Raw genomic sequence first — 18,942 nt, 5'->3', positions numbered from 1 at the left:
TTTTTCAGGATAAAGAGCAAATAGGAGGGCCAAAAGAGAAACCATCACCAGTGGCTTGCTAACCAATGTTTTAAAAACTGAATTAGATATTTGACTTGCGAGATTTTTGGGTTATGGTTTAATGTTTTAACTCAACATTGAAGAAGGTTGCTCTATAGACCCTCTAGGTTGCTCAACTCTTAAAAAGATCGCTAGAAAAATAGTTTTTGATGGAAAAAGAAAAGTCAATCGAAACTTATCTCCGATAAGTTTATGTCATCATAAGATACATTTCGATAAATTGAGAGATTTATAGAACAATTTCCGACATTGAATTGACAAAGCCTCCAAATCGTTGGTAAACTAATTGAGTTTTTCTCTCAATTTTTTGCTCTTACTATCTTAAATAAAAGGAAAAAAAAAAACTAAAGATCATTATGGTCATTGTATGCTATTGAGTTAATTTAAACCCCAAATTTTCCGTCTCCATGAACTTAGCTCAATTTGATAAGCGATAATGCATAATATATGTAGGGTTGTAGTTCAAATCCTAAAAAAAAAAAAAACCAATTTTACCAAACACCTCAAATTTAATCTATTAAAATATGAATTATCTTCTTATCCACTATTCATTCTTTATAAACTCATCCACAATTTTGTACGAGCAATAGCATATATGTCCAAAAAAAAAAGTAAGAAAATGTTATGGTGCAAAGTAGATGAATGAAAAAAGAAAAGATGGATAAGCATATTATCCATTCCATTTTGGTGGCTGACTGGTGATGTCATCAAATCCACCACGCCGGAAAGTAGAAGTCATCAAAATCAAAACCATGTTCTTCCCAAAACTTTATGCTTCTCAAATCAATTAGCGCCTAATTTAATTTAATTACTTTAACAACAAAAAAAGGTTTATATTATTATTCCATTAACCTATTCTTTCAATCTAGATGAAAATCATGTCACCTATGTCAACTATTCCAATTCATAAACCTGAATTTCATATCTTACTTTATAATTCATCTCCAACCCATAATTACAAATGCACCAAAATTACATCCTCATGGACCATGTAAGTTTCTTCTTTTTACAATCATTCATTAGTTTAATTATTATGATTCTTATTAATTTTATAATTTGTTTGTGTTCTATGCTTATTAATTATTTTTGATATGAATAGGTCTATGGATTCTAAATTTTCTTCAACAATGAAGAGTAATAGTGATATGAAGAATAAGAAGATGAGGGAGGAACTTTCTGTGAAGCTTTCAAGCCCAATTGTTCCTAAAGTGGTGGAAGATGGTTTGAGCTCGAATGGTCTTCGATTTGATCGGTTGCAGCCGTCGGAACAAGAGTTGATTAGAGAAAATAGATTTGAGTTTGGGCAATTTGTTGCTAGGGAAGCTGTGCTTGATGAAGAGTTTTGGGTATGTCTTAAACTGTTGGATAGAAAGAAGCCTGTTTGAATTGACTTATTTTATAGCTTACGCAAATAAATAAGGTTTTATGTTGATTCATAAGTTCTCACTAACGAAAATTGTATCTTCATAAGTTGTTTTTTCATATACTACTTGACAGACTTATGAATAATACAGAAAAGTTTATTTATTTGCATATGCTCAAAAAGAAGTCATTCCAATGGGCCCTTAGTGTATGAAATTGTAGAGTTAGTCGATTTGTTCTTGAAATTAATGAAATTTTACTGAAATGATGTTTGAATCAAAGAAGAAAAAAAGCTTAACATAATGTTGGAATCAAAGAAAAGTTGTTTTATAACTGCACACACCAATCATTTATCATTCAATTGTACTATTGTGAAGAAAAAAAACATACAAAAGTAGCATTTTCTTTTATTTATTTGTGTTGTTTTGGATTCTGTGTAGACAGCAGCCTGGCTAAGGGCAGAAAGTCATTGGGAGAATCGAACATATGAAAGGTATGATACATACATCAGAAAGCTCCAATGTTCTTCCATACATTAGGATTCTAAAGAATGAATTGAAAAAAAATGTGTTCCTTTCATTGTTGTGGTTGTTGTGTAAAATTTGTGTTGAGCTGCACTTGAATTGAGAACAGACTATAAACCAGATCAAGATGGATAATGTCAAAAATCAATTTTCTAAGTAGTAGAATACAGGAAGTAATCTGAATGATCCTACTGGTTGTGGTTTTGTGTGTAAATCATTTGACTTGATTAACAGTAGGTAAAAATTTGGGTAGTACTAACTGCGATTATGTTTTTTTTATAGGTATATTGATATCTACAAAAGGAAATTTGCTGACCAGGTAGGAGTTGGCAGTGCTTAATTTCCTTACGTATACACTGGAATGCCTTTCATGAAATTTTAACAAGAATCCCTATTGTTTAGGAATTTAATGCGGTAAAAAAGCGGTGCAAGGTGCAGAATGGGGACAGCTGCGCATGCATTATCGCGGTAAATCAATCTCATCTGAGATTCTGATCTAATTAAAAAAATCCAGGTTAAAAAAATATATATACTTTAAAGCTCTAACTTTGATTAAAGCTTTAACTTTGTTGAGTTATTTACTGTTTGAAAGTTGATTTTCCTTGACTATGATTCGACTTATGGTGTTTGGATTCATGTTTATCAGGTGAGAAAGGAGCAGAAGAATGTAAAGCGCTCGATAATAAAAAGTGTTGTAGGAACACTTGACTTGAATATCCGATATTTGCTGCAAGGAGAGACTTTTCCTGGGGTACTACTCATTCTTTCTCATCTACTGTTCTGTCTAGACTGATGGTCTTGATGTTTTTCGCGACTTAGTTATCATATCATTTCTGCAGGAACGAGACAAAACTCCTTTTTGTTGCAGCATAAACAGAACACCACCAAGTAGATATGGTTACATTGCAAATTTATGTGTTGCCAAATTGGCTCGTCGACAAGGAATTGCAAGCAACATGATGTCTTTTGCTGTTGAAAATGCAAAATCTAATGGTAATATTAACGTTAAGTTGAAGTAACTTTATGGTTTACGCCTGATTTGTCTGTGGATTCATTTAGCAGGTGTGAGTCAGGTATATGTGCATGTTGACAGAAATAATAGGCCTGGACAGTTATTGTACGAAAAGATGGGATTTGAGGTAATGTAATTGTTAGTTCATCTATATTTTCCAGTTTTTTTGTAATAGATTGTTGCTACATGTGAAATCAATAACTATGGCAACTTCGCCGTCAATTTCAGATGGTTGAAACTGCAAACTCTCGGTTGTTACCAGAGGAAACATACTTGCTACGCTTACAGACGTAAAATACAAAACATAGTTAATTATGATCCAATCTGGAACAGTTGCAAATTTCAAAGCCAACTGCTTCAGTTCCTGTAAATCATTTGAGGTATTTAGTCAATGTATATGCGTGTAGGTGTCCATCTTTTTATGTATGGATGTCTTCCATTTTGTAATTTTTGTGGTGTCTTGTATTCCTCCTTTTATTGAATTTGACTATGCATACTCAAATACATTTGGATTGTAAAAATATTAATGAAACAGAACAAGAACAAGGACATGTACTGTGTTCTATTGCAGTGTTTGTGCAGATAAATGATTCTCTTCCATATTCTTTATTTATAGTCAGGAATTCATTGCTGCCCCATTCCAGTCACGGATTGAACTGGGTTATCTGATTGATTCGACATTAAAAGTTCATTAATCATTCGAGCCAACTATTTGGTTACTTGCAGTTAAATGATCATATCCCTTACATAGCATTGCTTTCTTTATACTATAAATCAATTTAATAGAGGCACAACATCTCAAATTTCTAGTTTCATTGACATCTAGCTTTTCAAAACAAAAATCAAAACATTAAACAATAAAAAATAAGTCTACTTTCTGTTTTACTAAAGGGGGTTCAAAATAGATACAGCACTACTGTTTGTAATATTGTTCTAGATGTTTAGATCTTATCTTTTGCAACAAAAATCAATACTAAAATGTTTAAACTGTTAAAGATTTAGATATTTAAATACTTATTTTATGATATTAATGAACTAATAAGATTATATAAATTACTACTTTAATTATAATACTTCAAATAATATATATAGTACTAAGATTTATCAAACTAACGAAATCAAGAGAGAAGGAAGTAGGATAATATATTTTGATTTCTCAAAAGTGGTATATCTGCTTTGCTGAAACTCTTCTCTATTTATAGAGAGATTTGAACTACAAGCATATGCTTGGTTCTCACATTCAAACACTATACTCCACTGTCCTTGACTTTTGTACTACCATTTGCCATGCTTTCAAATTGCTTCCGACACAAATTGAAGTTAAGCACTGCAAAGCTATGGATATAGGCATACATACTAGGGGTAAGAATTCCATATTTATACTACTAAATTTATCACTATTACATGTGTGAAATTATTTGTTTCACTATTCTAATTTGGCATTTACCTAGGTAATAGGTAATTATCACTTACTATTGTAAGTTGACAATTTGGATAGATATTTCAACCTAAATAGTAAAAACTATAATCATTATGTTTATATAATTTATTATAACATAAACAATCAATTTAGTTAATTGTTTCCTCGGTAAATACTTACCAATTAGTTTATGTATAAATTGTTTCACCAATCAAAGAGAGGATGAGAATAAACCACACAAGTTTTCATCACAATTCTGTTAAAAAATGTTTTCTATAAACTGAATCTACAACCTATTTGAGCGTATTGAAATTAAACTAAGTAGCTATTTTGTGAATTAATTGCAAACGCTTTATGTTATTGTCATAAAACAAGGCAAAATAATTTTCTAAGGACTCAATAGTGTCTAGGTAATGCATATGCAGAGGGATACTCCCTCAAAATTGAGTAGTGGTTAATAAAGCGAAAAAACAACGGTAGATATTTTAATGCTATTCATTTTGATTATCAGCGGTTAATATGCTACTCATTTTGCTTTTTAAAATAAATCGCTCATTTTAGAACAGTCTTATCTTATGTTGAGTATATTTATAAAGATATGTTAGAATATGTCTAGTAGAGTTAGACACCTATTTCTCAAAAGAAATAAATAACTTATTTGGACACATAAATGTAATGGTCTTTCTCAAGAAATCAGTAAACAAAGTAAAAAGTCAGGTTGGTATTTTTGGTTTGATGACCTTGATAAATGGTTGCAAAAAAAGGACACTTCTCTGTCACTGTTACAGACATATAACCTCACTATCATATGTCAAAAGCAAAAATAAAATCCTCTTCCAAGTTGACGCATGGTAGCAAAAAAATAAGTTCCGCTGGCCTAGAAATATCTTATACATTGTAATGCCACTGTTACTACTGTATAAATTTCCCTGGTTTCAGATTATGTCAAAGCTACGGAGCCAAATCTACAGAGACTGACGAATAATTCAAAGCGCTTTGATGAGGATCCGGCACTTTGACATGTTGCAAAACAGAAGTCATTTTTATACCAATTAACTGGATCTGCGAGTTTGAGTGGCCCTTCAGAAAAACATCTGTTAACTGCAACAATATGAAACGTTTCTTTTATTCTTCATGAAGGCTTAATGAACCAGATAATTACACTACATTTTATACAATATACAATCACCAACATAAGAGGGAACTATGATATCAGTGGCATCAGCGAAATAATAATAAACGTTTTTGAGGCGAGGTTCAATGATACAATACCTGAGTGCATCCAAAGAGTTTAAGTAATCGAAGTGACAGGCAACTATCCACTATCAAACCCATTGCATTGTCGGTCAAAGTTCGGCACCAAGATAAATCTAGACTGTGCAATTTTTTTGCATGGCTTGCAAGTGATAAGGTCGTGTGATAACCAACCTGGATTAAATCAAATGAGGCACTCAGAAAGCGAAGCAATATAACTAAGAATTAGCAGGCTTCAACTAAACTGATAATCCAATCCAAATAGGCAGAAATATTTAACAGCCTCAGCTAGCTAAAATTATAATAAAGCTTCCTCCATCAGGTAGGTGGCACCTTGAGCAATATAATTTCACGAAAAACCGGACAAATAGAGTATTAAATCTTTTTACAAACACAAAGCGGCTCTTCCAGCATATCAGAATGTTCAAGTACTTGTTAGTTTTTAAATGTGCATTTATGTAGCATATGCAATAATAATCATACCCTTTTCACAAGACAATGGAGAGAGAATCACATGAGGCAAATAAGCAAGATACCTTTTTGACGTTATTAAGCGATAACTCTATCAAGGACTCTCCATTAGTCTCCACAAATGCAGCAATTGCTTCATCACTGCAATGTTGAAAAAGTTAGATTAGTTTATACATTAGTTGGGAGACCCCGTGATTTGATTAAGCACAAAAGTAAGACTTGAATTGGGGAATCAATCAATAGGAGGGAATGAATATTCCTCTTAAGAATTTTTTGCAAAACAGGATAATGAACAGAAATAGACAAAGCCCTGGCCTATCAGCAAAATAGGTCGGAACCTGTTTAGGGTCTTCGTCTCTATCTCAAACAAGTGAAAAACCAACATAAGAGAGACCATTCTTATCACTTGAATGCATATGGAAAAGGATTAATGAATATGCACTGTTAATATACACCAATTTAAAACACCGACAGTATATGCCCCATTAAACTCTAGAAAAACTATCAACATTTGACTGCTGAAAAATAAAACAGTCAAACAGCATGGTAACAAAGATGACCATCCTTTAAAAATCTCACCACAAACAAGAACAGGAAAATTCATAATCAAAAGTGAGGATAACAATAAGGCACCAAAAATAAGAGTGCTAGGCTAGCATAAGCAAAATATAAAGCCATAATTAAACACAAAGAAAAATATAGGAAACAGGAAAAACAGGCACCTGAATGTGTTACGGCAAAGCTTCAGTGTATTAAGTGCACGACAACCGTTTGTAAGATATCCCATGGACAAATCTGTTAATTTGCACACGTTCATCAGATCAAGCCGACATATTCCAGGACAATGTTCGGCAACAACTTTGATTGATGCATCAGTCAAGTTTCTGCACATCGAGAAATATAATCAACAAGTTTAAATGATGATAAATATCTATTGAGAAAGAAAGAAAAAAGGAACCTACAATTTGAGAAAATTATTAATTTCGAATGAACTAATAAATTCACAAATAATCATTAATCCATGTTCAAAGAATGATCAACAATTTAAAAAGAACGATATTGGTTTTAACATAAATACCAAATTAGGTTAAAATTTTCTCTGATTGGTAATTTATTCTCCAATTATCTAAAATGAAATTGCCAAGAAATTACTTATATGAATATCTTTAGGAGATTTGAGACATGAAACAGACTGCTATAATGATACTTACACGCAGTCCTTCAGAATAAGCTCTTTCATGTTGTGACCACGTGCAACAATGTAATCCTTGACAAAGGTATCACAAACAGTTGGAATGCCAGCCACTGACAACACTTCTAAATTTTCAAGCTCCATCAGTGCTGGCACAATTAGTGCAGCATCAATGCCAAGGCAGTGATCAAGGTACAACTCTTTCAGAAGAGATTTCAATGATTCAGCCAAAATATGAAGACTGACAGATGTGAGAAGGGAGCACTGGCTAAGGTTTATTGATCTAAGAGTTGGAGTAGAAGAAACAAGTGCTCGCAACCCCCCATCTGAGAGCCGGCATGCACCACCGAGGGATAGACTTGTTAAATTAGGTAACTGCTTTGGTGACATTGCTAAAGTATCAACTACCACATAATCCGGCAAACAGCGCCCACACTGGTCAAGTTGCAGTACCTATTTCAAATTCAAAATTGAATAAATAAGTAAAACCCAGATTATCAAATCTTTCAAAACAAGAAGCCGGCCAGAAGCAAATTAAATCTTAAGAAAACAAATAGAAATATGAAAACAAAAGCTAGATAAATATAAATAGGAAAGCTACAAAGTGAGCAAAGCAGGAAAAATATTTAAAGCAAAAAAACAAAAAAAATATCTATATAAAGGAACCGGAGACACTTCTAAATAACAGTCATGTTGAGTTTTACTTTGTATCATACATATAATCTTGTCAAATACTAAACAAAGTACCACAAAAATTAGATAAATGATAACATTTTATGATTTACACGGACACATGCTAACTTTTGAAGTGTTGCTCATGTGATTTATAATGCTACGCTTCATAATAATTTTAAACCAATTCTAAGCCATGTGATGTGCTATAATTTTCAAAATTTCTCATATCCCCATATTCATATTGTACCGATGTCTTATAGAGTCATATATGTGTGCTTGCACGACCCAATCACACACTCTTTTAGCTCCACTGCCAAGGTAAGGAAGCTAGCATTACTAATGAATGTAGAAACCAGTAGTTATTGGATATTTTCTTTTAACAGTATATTTTTCCACAAATCTTTATTGAAAAGTTCATCCAAATTGATTCTGAATCTTTTATAATTAATTGACTCTCGATCTCGAAATTTTGAAAATATTGCTTGCCAAACTTCTACATGGTGTTAAACTTGTAAGAGCTTTTACAGTTATTGAATGTTTATATAAAATTTATAATTGCCTAAAACCAGGGCGGATCTTAGTTAGGACATAGAACGTGCCCCTCCAAAAGTTTCTTCTTCTTGATATATATACATATTGTACTTTAAACTAAATATTTTTACTACATTGCATTAAAAAATAATATATTTTTACTATAATATCCTCAGGCAATCAAACTAGCAGTGGTGGTTCAGCGGCAAAACGATATATCGCAGCCTAGTGGTCCTGGGATCAAGTCCTTCTATAGCCTTTTAACAAATTTATTGTACAAAAAAAAAAAAAAACTAATGTCAAGATTTGAACCCAGTTCATGATATTAAAAAACATACATCGACAAACCACTACGCCAACAAAACCGCACCTAAGTTTTAGTGAAATATTTGTTAAATAATCCCCTCAAAATATCATTTAAGTGCTGCCACTGCCTACAACAGAAGTATATCAGTATCACTACTAGAGTTTTAAAAAAGGTTCACAACTGCATTGTCAGTTGTATCAAGGTGTTTGGTATCACACAACAATTCACCAAAATTACATGAAACACTTTAGTCAGTTATCAAATATTCATCTAAAAGCGAGAATCACCTACTGACCAAAGTTAATCTAAACTCAATTCATTAATGTCAGTATGTCACTATTAGGGTTTTAAAAAGTCCTCAAATGAAATTTGACCGTTACAGCAAAGTGTTCGATATCACTACAACTAAAATTGAGCCGGCATTTGCGGTATCTAACTAAGACCGCAATTTCAAACCCTGTTTGCAATAATTCAACGAAATTACATGAAACAAAAATAGCTTATTCAGTTATCAAACAAATATTCACCAACGAACCAAAGTTAATCTAAACTCAATCTACTAAAATCACTATTAACGTTTTACAGAGTCTGCGACTGCAATTCGGCCGCTACATCAGCGAGTTTGATATCACTGCAACTACAATTGAATCAGTATCATCTATAATTGACAGCAACTGCAATTTAAAACCTTAATCACGACAATCTAACAAAATCAGAAGAAACACTAAACGACATCAAACAAGTTAAAACCACGTACCACCAAATTAGAAGTATCACTTTCTTTAAAGCACTTGGTAAAATGTTCCTCAGACAACCACGAGCAATCTCTAACCCGAATCTCTGTTGGACTTCCACCAATAAGAAGTTCAAAGAAATGATCATTCATTCTTCTCGAATCACACAGCAACTGACTAAGCCTATGCCTCAAACCATCCGGCACACCCTCAAGCGAAACAATCGCATCAACATTCTTAGCAAGTATCCTAATACAAAGCTCTTGCAACGACGGAACAGTTAACTTTCCACCTAACTTCTCCGAATCCGTTTTCGGTTTCCACTTTATGGTATCAACCAAATTCTTCTGCACAGCATCAGAACCGAATGGAATAAATTTCTTCTCTCGATCCCTAATGATTTTCATCGCGGTTGAAAATGGACCAGGCCAATCTTCAACCTCATTCCTCTCTTCTTCTCTTCCATTTTCCTGCACCAAATCCTCATCCTCGCTTTCATCATTCACAAAATGCGCGAAACGTGAAGCATTCACTCTCGCTATATTGTGAAATCGTTCCATATTCCTCCTCACACCGCGTTCCTCTCTCGCGTTATTATTAGCATTTCTACCTTGTTCTACAACATTCGGTACTTCATTTCTCTCTTCCACAATATTCTCAACTACGTCTTCGGATTCCGCACCAAATTCGTTATTTTCATTTTCCTTTTCATCAACAACAACAACAACAACAACAGGTTCCTTCCCTTTCTCTTCTCTACTTAGTTTTCTTCTTCCACTTCCACTAGATTCTCCTTCATCGATTTTGTTCCTTTTCGGAGTGTTGTTCTGAGAATCATCATCACCGATAACGATTTCACGTTTGAGAATTTTCTTCCCCGATCGCAAGTTCACAAAACCGTTTGGCACTGGATTAGGTTCGGAATCCGAAGCGGTTAGGTTTGATTTATCCATTTTCTGTTTCTTCGGTTCGGAAACCCTAGCGGTAGTTGGTTCGGGTGCAGTTAGGGGTGGTTCGGAGTTAGCGAGACGGAGGCTGCGACGGCGAGGAGGAGCGGAGGAGGAGGAAGAAAGGGAAGGAGATTCGGTGGTTTGAGTGGGAGTGAGGGGGTGTATGGGTTTAGAGGGGGGTGTAGTTTTAGTTGGTGGAGACATTTTCGGCTATGAATAAGGAGAAGAGTAGGGTTTGGAAGTGAAAAGGGAAATGAAGGGATTTGGAGGGAAAAAGGAGAGTGAGTGGGTATTTATTGTGGTTTGCACCGTTTCGAAGTAACTGTGGATTAATGGGTACAGTAAACGACGACGTATGAGAATCTTCCTTCGCACACTTTACTTCATTTTCCCGCCGGTAGTGTGGACTGGGTTTGTGTGTAGTAGTGATGTTTTGGTTGCACTGTAGTCTGTCATATCTAGACCGTCTTATTATGATCGTGTGGTTCGAATTTTAATTTTAAACTTGAATTTTAGATTTAAAAATAGTTAAAATTGGAAATTAAAATCTGGATTGTTGAATCTTGATCAGGCGACTGCATGCACTTTGTTGCATCCCATTCAAATTTAAGTACTAATGTCTGCCTAATGTAAATTCATTTTACCATTATCTCAAAAGGTAAATGTTGATATCTTTTAATCGGACATTTTTTCTAGATTTGGAATTGGGACTTCATAGTTATGTATGTGAGTTTAAAGTGGTGTTTATTACTTCATTCATCTGCAAATAAAATGATGTTAGAATTCTCTCTCATTAGAATCAACTTTATTTCTTTGATCTCTTCCACAAAATAGTAGGATCCACTATCTGCCTAAAAAATCAATTTATTTCTCACAATTTAGAAGTGGACTAATTTAATTTGAGAAATATTAACTTTCAAATTAATCTATAACAATTTCATATTAGTTCCTATGTGAAATTTGACCAAAATTTGATTTGTTAAACCATCCACAATGACGATACCCGAGTTCATAAGCATTGGTATCTATTAAGTATTGTCATAGGAGGGAAATTTGAGTGTTTAATGGGTAGAGGGTCTCAAGTAAACACTCTCTCAATTCGCGGGTACCACACCTTTTTAATATCGAAAAAATAAAATGTAATGAAATATAGTTATTGATAGATTATTTGTTAGTTTTGTTTAAGAAATTTGGATGAGATGTTGAGTCAAAGAGATTGAGTACTTATTAAATAATACAGAGTACAATCAATATTGACAAATTTCATACCTATATTTGAAAATAACAACAAAAAAACTACATGTTAACCAAATTTGGATCATTTTTTTTAGTGGTGGCCGGGGTTCGAATCCCGAACCCTGCGTATTTTATGCATTGTCCATACCAACTGAGTTAAACTCACGAGGACTTTGGATCCTTTAAAATAAGTAAAATGTAAAGTAAAAAAAATCAAGGGTTGATATCGTAACAAATTTATGATTTTTTATGATTTACATACAAAATATATTTTTAATTTATTAATTAACAATTGATATTACTCACTTTACACTTTAAAGTGAGTTGCTCAGATTAAAGGAACTTCATCCATATCAATCCCCGTTGTATTTTGAACTAGTCGATGTTAGAGCACCATTATCGGTGGTGTCTTTTGGCACATAAAGTCCACGTGTTGCTACTGGTGTCAGGAAGGCATGGATAATTGCATAACAGTTGGTGTCTTTTCTTGGCTACGGTTCCAAACTCTACCACCGTGTCTTAGAGCAATTCTTTCTCTTTCTCACACACTTTTTCAATTGATTTTATATTAATATAAAATATAATTTGGAATATATTGTAAGATTAGTGGTACCCATTGTAAGTTTTGTAAGAGTGGTATGGATATTTAGAAAATGTAGTTGAGTGGTTTAAATAATTGGAAAGTGTGAAGTAATATAAAGTATTATGTGGGACCCAAGTATACCACTCATGTAGAGTGACATAGATGTGGGTGCTCTTAGAGCATCCACATCCATACCACTCGTATGGGTGGTATAAACGGGTCTCATTAAATACATTATATTATTTCACACTTCCCTATTATTTAAACCACTCAATTACATTTTTTAAATATCCATACTACTCTCCAAAACTTTAAAATGGGTCCCACAAAACCTCACAATATACATCACAATTGTATTTTATATTAATATATAACACCCTTTAACACCATAATTTAATTTTATAATAGTTTATAAATTCAACAATGTATAATACCACGGTAGCATTGCAGAGGAACGGTTGCCATGCCAAATTCTCAAATATCCTCACTTGTCTGACCAAATAGCATAGGGAAAAGCAAAGACGCTCACAATGTCAACCGATAATGGTGCTCTTAGTGGTACCTTTCAAAGTTGACAATATCTATGATATTCTTTTGTTTACTTGTTTAATTTAGCAAGATTAGCCTTTTTTTATAATAGAAATCAAATAGTCAATATGCCTAAGATATAACATATCATCGTAGTATCAAAAGAAATTTTGAAATATTGACCATTGTGTCTATGATCCATATACTAGCTATTTCGATTGCATCACATTTTCTATCACTCTTCATGCTGCCTTTTCATAAAACTAAAAGCTTTCAGTCCTTGAATGAATCAGTAACAACGAATTCGTGGAATGAGGGATCAAGAAACGGATAGGGAGCCTTTCCATTATTGGTGGACCTTCCCTTGAATTGAACCGGTCACGGAGCTCTCCATTGAGTTGTTTAGGTTCTGGAATTCCATCTCTAGTTGGGGTTTTTTTAGTGAGTGTTTGAAAAACATCTGAATTGTGGTAAAAACTTACGGCGGAGTAGAAACTTCATATTGGAGCTTCTAAAACTTATAAAATATAGAGAACTCTAAATTCACGGTGGCGTTTGGCCACCGCTCAACCAAACACACTCATCCCACCTAGGTTCAATCTCTAGTTTTGATTGATTTTATTTTAGATTAGATGATTGCATTTCTTATATTTCGTTGTGTAAGAAATAAGCACTTTTGCATTGAAAAGTGGTATATTATTTGGAGATTGGTCAATCTAGAAGCAGACTAGATGCCAGCATAAGGTTTATTAAGAAACACAACCGTAATCACGATCGTGTTTCCGGCTTTGAATTGTAGTTTATTTTTAGCTGATACGGTCGTGTTTCTAGTTATGTTTTTTGTTGGACTTAGATACATTTTAACTATAAATAGGAATTAGAAACCATTTTTAGGTTTGTTGCTTTTGATTTTAAGCAGCCTTTGGAGTGTAAGATCAGCTCTTCTTCCTTCTCCTCCTTTTCTAATATAGTTTACTATCTTTTATTTTTTGAATGAAAGAAACGATCTTTTATTGATATCAAACATCTTGTATTCAATACTTTTTGAAATTTATTCATTTAACTTAGTTGGCAAAGTATTTACACTTATATATATATATATAGGGAGTAGAAGAGTTCAACTTGAGACTTAAATCACATATGTTTAGTCTGTCAAGAAGTCAATGAATCATCACAACTCCATATTCAATCTAAATTCATTTACAACAAGAGTATGCAATGATTTAATTGGACACGATTATTGAATCTTAAGAGGGAACATTAATTTCAATAGTAGTAGTATCATTCACTCTCAAATGGTTTCAAAGTTGATGAAAGGGTACCTAATTTGGAATCATAAACTGTTCATGAGGCAAACCTCAATTCTAAGGTGTTTGGATTGAGGGTTTAGGAGGGGAATATAAGGGAGGGTTTACTTTTCTTTTTTAAATCACGAACTATATAACATGTTTTTCCAAAATAAATTAAGTATGATTGAAGTATTATATGATCTTTTATCATGTTATTATTTTAATTTTTTTAAAAACATTTTTATAGTGTCCGTAGTTTAAAAACGAAAAGTAAACGCTCTCATCCCTTCCCCTCTCAAACCCTCCATCCAAACACACCCTAAAAGTTTCCTGAATATACAGAATAACTAGTTAACTACCAATATTTTTATTTTTTTAAAGGAGGAACTACTAATATCGTTGTTATTGGGAAAAGTCTTAAAGGATATACTAGTAAGTATCTAAAAAAATAAAAGTCTCAAGGAAAGAAGATAACAATATTAAAGTTTTTCCTTAGAAAAAAACAGTCTAAAAGTTTTTTAATCAATTGCTAAATTTAATCGATTTTCACAAAGTTAAATCAAAATTGCAATTTTCTCAAAAAAAAAAAAAAATTACTTGTGATCCAAAAACAAATTATTTTAAATACTTAAAATAAAATAAAATAAAACTTGCATCATCATAGAAATCGTTTTCAATGATGAAACGCAAAAATTGTTTAAGACTTGAGTTATTAAATTTTTTTTAGCCTCTTTAACAAATTCTAGGAACTCATAAATCTAATCTAATATAAAGAATTTCTTCACATTACGAATATACAATATACAGAACTTTTTTCTTTTGGGGGGAAATACAATATACAGAACTTGTTAACTGCATTAATGTTTGTCTTCCATCAAAAGCCTTAGCAGCTTCATTTGCAAAGAAATTGAATATTTATCTGAAAAGTTACAGAATTTGAATAAAAGCTCCAGTTGCTTGCTTGTTCATCACATGAAATCATAATTCATAGCGTCGCCTTAAAACTATTGATAGGAAAAACAAGCAAAAAGTACTTCACAAAATGTAGAACCATCTAGAAAAAACAAAGCGTCAATGCATCGATAATTGGCTCGCTGTTTAGCTTGATTTGATTCACAAAGATTTTTCAGCAAACCATACCAACAATGCAGGCACAAATAGAAAAAAGTGGCTAAATGTTTTCCATTTAGCAAAGTATATCACAAGGGCATGACAATAAGCCCACAAAAATGTATACCCAACCTTCCAATGTCTAACCTTTCCAAAATGAATGAAAGAGAAGGAAAATAAACAGCACTATAATTGTATAATTGAATCAACAAGGTCCTCAAGAGGTGCTAGCTCCGCTTTTTCGATCAACCGGAATTCCTACAACACAAGAAAGTATGTATCTCAGCTAATAAATAATTCAAATTGAATCCAAAAACATGCTTTCAATGACTACAATTGAGTACAAAGACATCAATAAAAAATTTATCTTTGTAACATCTTACCCAAGTAAATAAAACAAAATGCTTGAAGCAAGTATTCAAGTGAGCTTCTTCCTTCAAACTCACAATCTTCTGAAAATGTGAGTGATAAATGTGAGCATATACACGGAATAATCGCTTGAATATTGTCTTGACAACATCTCTGAAGTTGGGTGGAAAAGGAGCCCCTACAAAAAGCAATTGATTAAAGCAGTGAGACGACAAATTTAAAATTAGAAAATAATTAGTTGAGAATATTATGCCATCAGCATTGTCGAATCCATCGTACCTAATCTTTGAGGGAAAATTGTTTCATCATCTAGTTGAGATTCAATCCAATCCATCAAATACTCGACATACTTTGGAGCAGATACCTCTATTGGTTTCTTGATAGTAACGCCGTCAGCCCATCGATACTCATACCTGTACATTATTTTACATTAAATAACTTTTCATTTTTTTTTTTTACGATTTTACATTAAATAGTTGTCGCACATGCATGTTTAACGTTTTTATGACGATTTAACTACTTTGCTTAAGGTAGGCAACGGCTTGATCAAGTGGACACTAAAAAAACAAAGGAAGATTGACATGGAAAATGTGAAATCAGTTTAATCCAACCCTTGTCAAAAAGGTTGAAAATATTAACAGAAACTAAACTATGCAATAACTTTTAGCAGGCAGGGTTTACTTATCATATCGGTATGTCATATTCACTAAAATCAGCATCGATATTTCCTATAATAAGAGTTCACAAGTTCCTAACACCAATTGAAGTACATAAATTGCAGACAAGCCAAAAAGAGAAACACGAAATAGGTGATATAATATTAATAATATAGATGCAAAAACGCTGTGAAACTAAGATAAGAAGAGTTTTTTGAAGGATCAAACCATACTTGGGTCCTGCAGTCATCGTAGGACAGTTACTCGGCGTGCAGAATTCGGTCAACGTACCAAACATGATATTCACTTGATTAAAGAAGTCCACAGCTGCACATAAAAAAAAAAAACAACATAAATGAATATGAGAAAAAAATTGTAAACAATTTAACAGTAACATACAAATTATAAGTGGTGTGGTCAATCACAGATTGCAGATCGCGGAAAATAGAGTCAAATTGCACTACACAACACTGCTATGGCCACTACTTAACAATATTTTGTACTAAATAATGTATTGTTCAACAATAGTGATTTGTTCAAATTTATTTAACAACACATATTATAAGTGACTTAAGAAATCGAATACAGGGCAATAGGTTTAGATGGAAAAGTTGGAAACTTCGACACTAATTGCCAGAACTGAATTAATTAAAGATTCTTACTGTTTACAGCAAGCCACTCATTGATATCTTCACCAGGAGGCAGCTTCACAGCTTCCCTCAAGTTCCCACTACCCAATGTAGCATCGATGTGTTTTTGAAGTTGAGCACCCTACATTTCACAAACAAAATGAATAGAACATTCATTACTCATATGATCAAATATGAACCACAAAAGACATAAAGTAGACAGAATCTTGTAACAGATGCACAACAAGCAAAATTACCAACCTTACTTCCAGTTGGAGCACTCTTTTTGGGACGAAATGTTTTCTGGTTTCTGCATGAATCAAATATCAAATTCTAGTTACATTCGAGTGACCACCATCAATAGAAATAAAACCGAAAGTATGACATGCTAAAAGCTATAAGAAATTGCGAATAATTCAATAAAAACAAGCAATTTCCATAACAAAAAAGTTGCGGATAGAAGCAATTTGGCAGGTAATAAGTGATATCTATAGAGCTTCAGATTTCAGTCAACCATAGCCGTGAAGTGGTTAATGTTGAACGGAGTTTTACACATTTTCAAACGCAAAGTAGTTCCTATCTATGAAGCACGGACACCGGACACGACACAAACACTTATAATAATTCAAGAAAACGACATAATCCAATGTAATCGTATGTGTCGGTGTCGTATCGAACACCAGGACACACCTAATCTCTAATTTGAGGCGTGTCCGTGCTTCATAGGTACTTCCTATGTCCATATTTACAACACCTAAATAATATTGAAAGAGTTTAATTTTGATATACCGTCCTATAAACCAATCAATCACAAAGCACCTTTCGTACGAGTTTTAAAGTAAATATGATTAAAATCGAATATTATAACCTGGTTAATTGACGGTGTAAAAAATATTTGCTCTATTGGTGCATATCAAATAAACCCATTCTAAGGTAGGTAAATATAGACCCAATTTGCCAATTTGAAAAGGACGGTAGAACAGAAAACTTGACAACATAATATTACCACCGGTAAAAAAACACTTTTTAGGTTCATTGAATATTTGTATCCGGAGATGATGGAGTATTTATCACTCAACATAAATATACATCATCCAAAATTTATGAAAAGCATATTACTATTCAGATTTCAATCTAATTTCAATTCCTGAATCTCGTGATTAATTCCAAATAGCAGACAAATTAAAATTGCTATGCCACAAACTAAATCATCAAATCACAAACAAATTAAAGCACAAAAATTCTAGATCATCCATCAAAGAGATTGAGAAAACAATCTTAAAACACACAAAATTAAAAAGAAACAAAAAAACAGAAAGGAAAAAAAAAACCTGCTACCAAGACCGAAGAGACTCATGGTGGCTGGCGAAATATCAAGGTAACTCTCTCTGGCGAAATATCCAGAGGCACCTCGTATGAAATTTCGCAAAAAAACAAAAACCAAAAAATAAGAATATAGAAATCAAAGAATGTCTCAATTTTAATTTAAGGTTTTATATATATAGAAAAAACAAAAACAAGGGATAGAGGTTGCTTAACCTTCGCTTGATTTCCTATGATTGCCAGTCTGTCCGTCTCTTTCTCTCTCTAAATTTGTTACTTTCTCTCTCTAAAATCTCCATTTGCCAACCTGCACTTTGCTTACCTGTCTCTCTGTTGGGGATTCTCTTCTTAAGATTTTTTTTGCATTCATTCATTCACTTTCTCATTTTTTTTATTTACCATTTTTGGATGTACTTTCCTTTTTATAGATTTTGATCACATTTTAAATTATTGCTATTCTCTTTAATGATGGATTTTTATTTTTATGATGGAATTTAGGGAAAAAGAAATTAACGATGATATTTCAAAAATGAAAAGAAATTAATGATGAGTAAATTCGATCGGTGCGATTAATCTTTTTAAATCGAATTAAAACTTGTGTAATTTCATCTTTTGATCATATGATTTTAAACAAAAATAAAAAACGATCATAGTTGTTTTAATTTAATTTTTTCTTAAAAGGTTCCTTGATAAGTGTATATGATTTTCATTCGTCTAAATGATAAAA

At 32.8% G+C, this 18,942-nt stretch overlaps 3 protein-coding genes across 6 annotated transcripts; 1 reads left to right on the top strand and 2 right to left on the bottom strand.

The window, feature by feature from the left end:
* Positions 1-741: 741 nt before the first annotated feature.
* LOC146946022 (Acyl-CoA N-acyltransferases (NAT) superfamily protein) lies at positions 742-3,558 on the top strand. 2 transcript variants are annotated; one of them, XM_085744268.1, is made up of 9 exons: positions 742-1,051; positions 1,160-1,406; positions 1,863-1,915; positions 2,229-2,265; positions 2,349-2,414; positions 2,593-2,697; positions 2,786-2,939; positions 3,009-3,085; positions 3,187-3,558. In XM_085744268.1, exons 1-9 carry the CDS (start codon positions 930-932, stop codon positions 3,250-3,252), a joined length of 927 nt encoding a protein of 308 aa, XP_085600394.1. In that variant the 5' UTR covers positions 742-929; the 3' UTR covers positions 3,253-3,558. The 2 variants fall into 2 exon arrangements, with proteins under 2 accessions (XP_085600394.1, XP_085600393.1); XM_085744267.1 differs by having other exon boundaries at positions 3,006-3,085.
* A 1,544-nt stretch (positions 3,559-5,102) lies between these two features.
* Positions 5,103-10,757, bottom strand: LOC146946021 (DNA repair protein RAD7-like). The gene is made up of 6 exons (XM_085744263.1): positions 9,566-10,757; positions 7,315-7,748; positions 6,826-6,987; positions 6,169-6,244; positions 5,651-5,806; positions 5,103-5,479 (listed from the first exon to the last, which is right to left on the bottom strand). Exons 1-6 carry the CDS (start codon positions 10,694-10,696, stop codon positions 5,330-5,332), a joined length of 2,109 nt encoding a protein of 702 aa, XP_085600389.1. The 5' UTR covers positions 10,697-10,757; the 3' UTR covers positions 5,103-5,329.
* Positions 10,758-14,892: 4,135 nt separating this feature from the next.
* LOC146946020 (MOB kinase activator-like 1A) lies at positions 14,893-18,535 on the bottom strand. 3 transcript variants are annotated; one of them, XM_085744266.1, is made up of 8 exons: positions 18,224-18,535; positions 17,154-17,202; positions 16,926-17,034; positions 16,497-16,590; positions 15,887-16,020; positions 15,622-15,785; positions 15,386-15,496; positions 14,893-15,132 (listed from the first exon to the last, which is right to left on the bottom strand). In XM_085744266.1, exons 1-7 carry the CDS (start codon positions 18,247-18,249, stop codon positions 15,425-15,427), a joined length of 648 nt encoding a protein of 215 aa, XP_085600392.1. In that variant the 5' UTR covers positions 18,250-18,535; the 3' UTR covers positions 14,893-15,132; positions 15,386-15,424. The 3 variants fall into 3 exon arrangements, with proteins under 3 accessions (XP_085600392.1, XP_085600391.1, XP_085600390.1); XM_085744265.1 differs by having other exon boundaries at positions 14,893-15,047; XM_085744264.1 differs by lacking the exon at positions 14,893-15,132 and having other exon boundaries at positions 15,184-15,496.
* Between the last annotated feature and the right edge of the window lie 407 nt (positions 18,536-18,942).

The sequence above is a fragment of the Medicago sativa genome, chromosome 2 (assembly GCF_051527215.1).
Source record: "Medicago sativa cultivar Bolivia chromosome 2, Bolivia_mono, whole genome shotgun sequence".
NCBI classification, from domain to species: Eukaryota; Viridiplantae; Streptophyta; class Magnoliopsida; order Fabales; family Fabaceae; genus Medicago; species Medicago sativa.
The sequence above is the reverse complement of the archived record's forward strand: the minus strand, read 5'-3'. Positions and strand labels throughout refer to the sequence as shown.

What these genes read in the sequence shown, in the direction of transcription:
- LOC146946022 (XM_085744267.1), top strand. Translation starts at nt 930, where the DNA reads ATGAAAATCATGTCACCTATGTCAACTATTCCAATTCATAAACCTGAA. An exon ending in TGCTTGATGAAGAGTTTTGG is followed by an intron (nt 1,407 to 1,862) that starts GTATGTCTTAAA and finishes GATTCTGTGTAG; the next exon opens with ACAGCAGCCTGGCTAAGGGC. An exon ending in TGAAAATGCAAAATCTAATG is followed by an intron (nt 2,940 to 3,005) that starts GTAATATTAACG and finishes GGATTCATTTAG; the next exon opens with CAGGTGTGAGTCAGGTATAT.
- LOC146946021 (XM_085744263.1), bottom strand. Translation starts at nt 10,696, where the DNA reads ATGTCTCCACCAACTAAAACTACACCCCCCTCTAAACCCATACACCCC. An exon ending in GTGATACTTCTAATTTGGTG is followed by an intron (nt 7,749 to 9,565) that starts GTACGTGGTTTT and finishes AATTTGAAATAG; the next exon opens with GTACTGCAACTTGACCAGTG. An exon ending in CTTTGCCGTAACACATTCAG is followed by an intron (nt 6,245 to 6,825) that starts GTGCCTGTTTTT and finishes TCAACATTGCAG; the next exon opens with TGATGAAGCAATTGCTGCAT.
- LOC146946020 (XM_085744266.1), bottom strand. Translation starts at nt 18,249, where the DNA reads ATGAGTCTCTTCGGTCTTGGTAGCAG. An exon ending in CTCTTCGGTCTTGGTAGCAG is followed by an intron (nt 17,203 to 18,223) that starts GTTTTTTTTTTC and finishes TGATTCATGCAG; the next exon opens with AAACCAGAAAACATTTCGTC. An exon ending in GTGCTCCAACTGGAAGTAAG is followed by an intron (nt 17,035 to 17,153) that starts GTTGGTAATTTT and finishes TGTGAAATGTAG; the next exon opens with GGTGCTCAACTTCAAAAACA.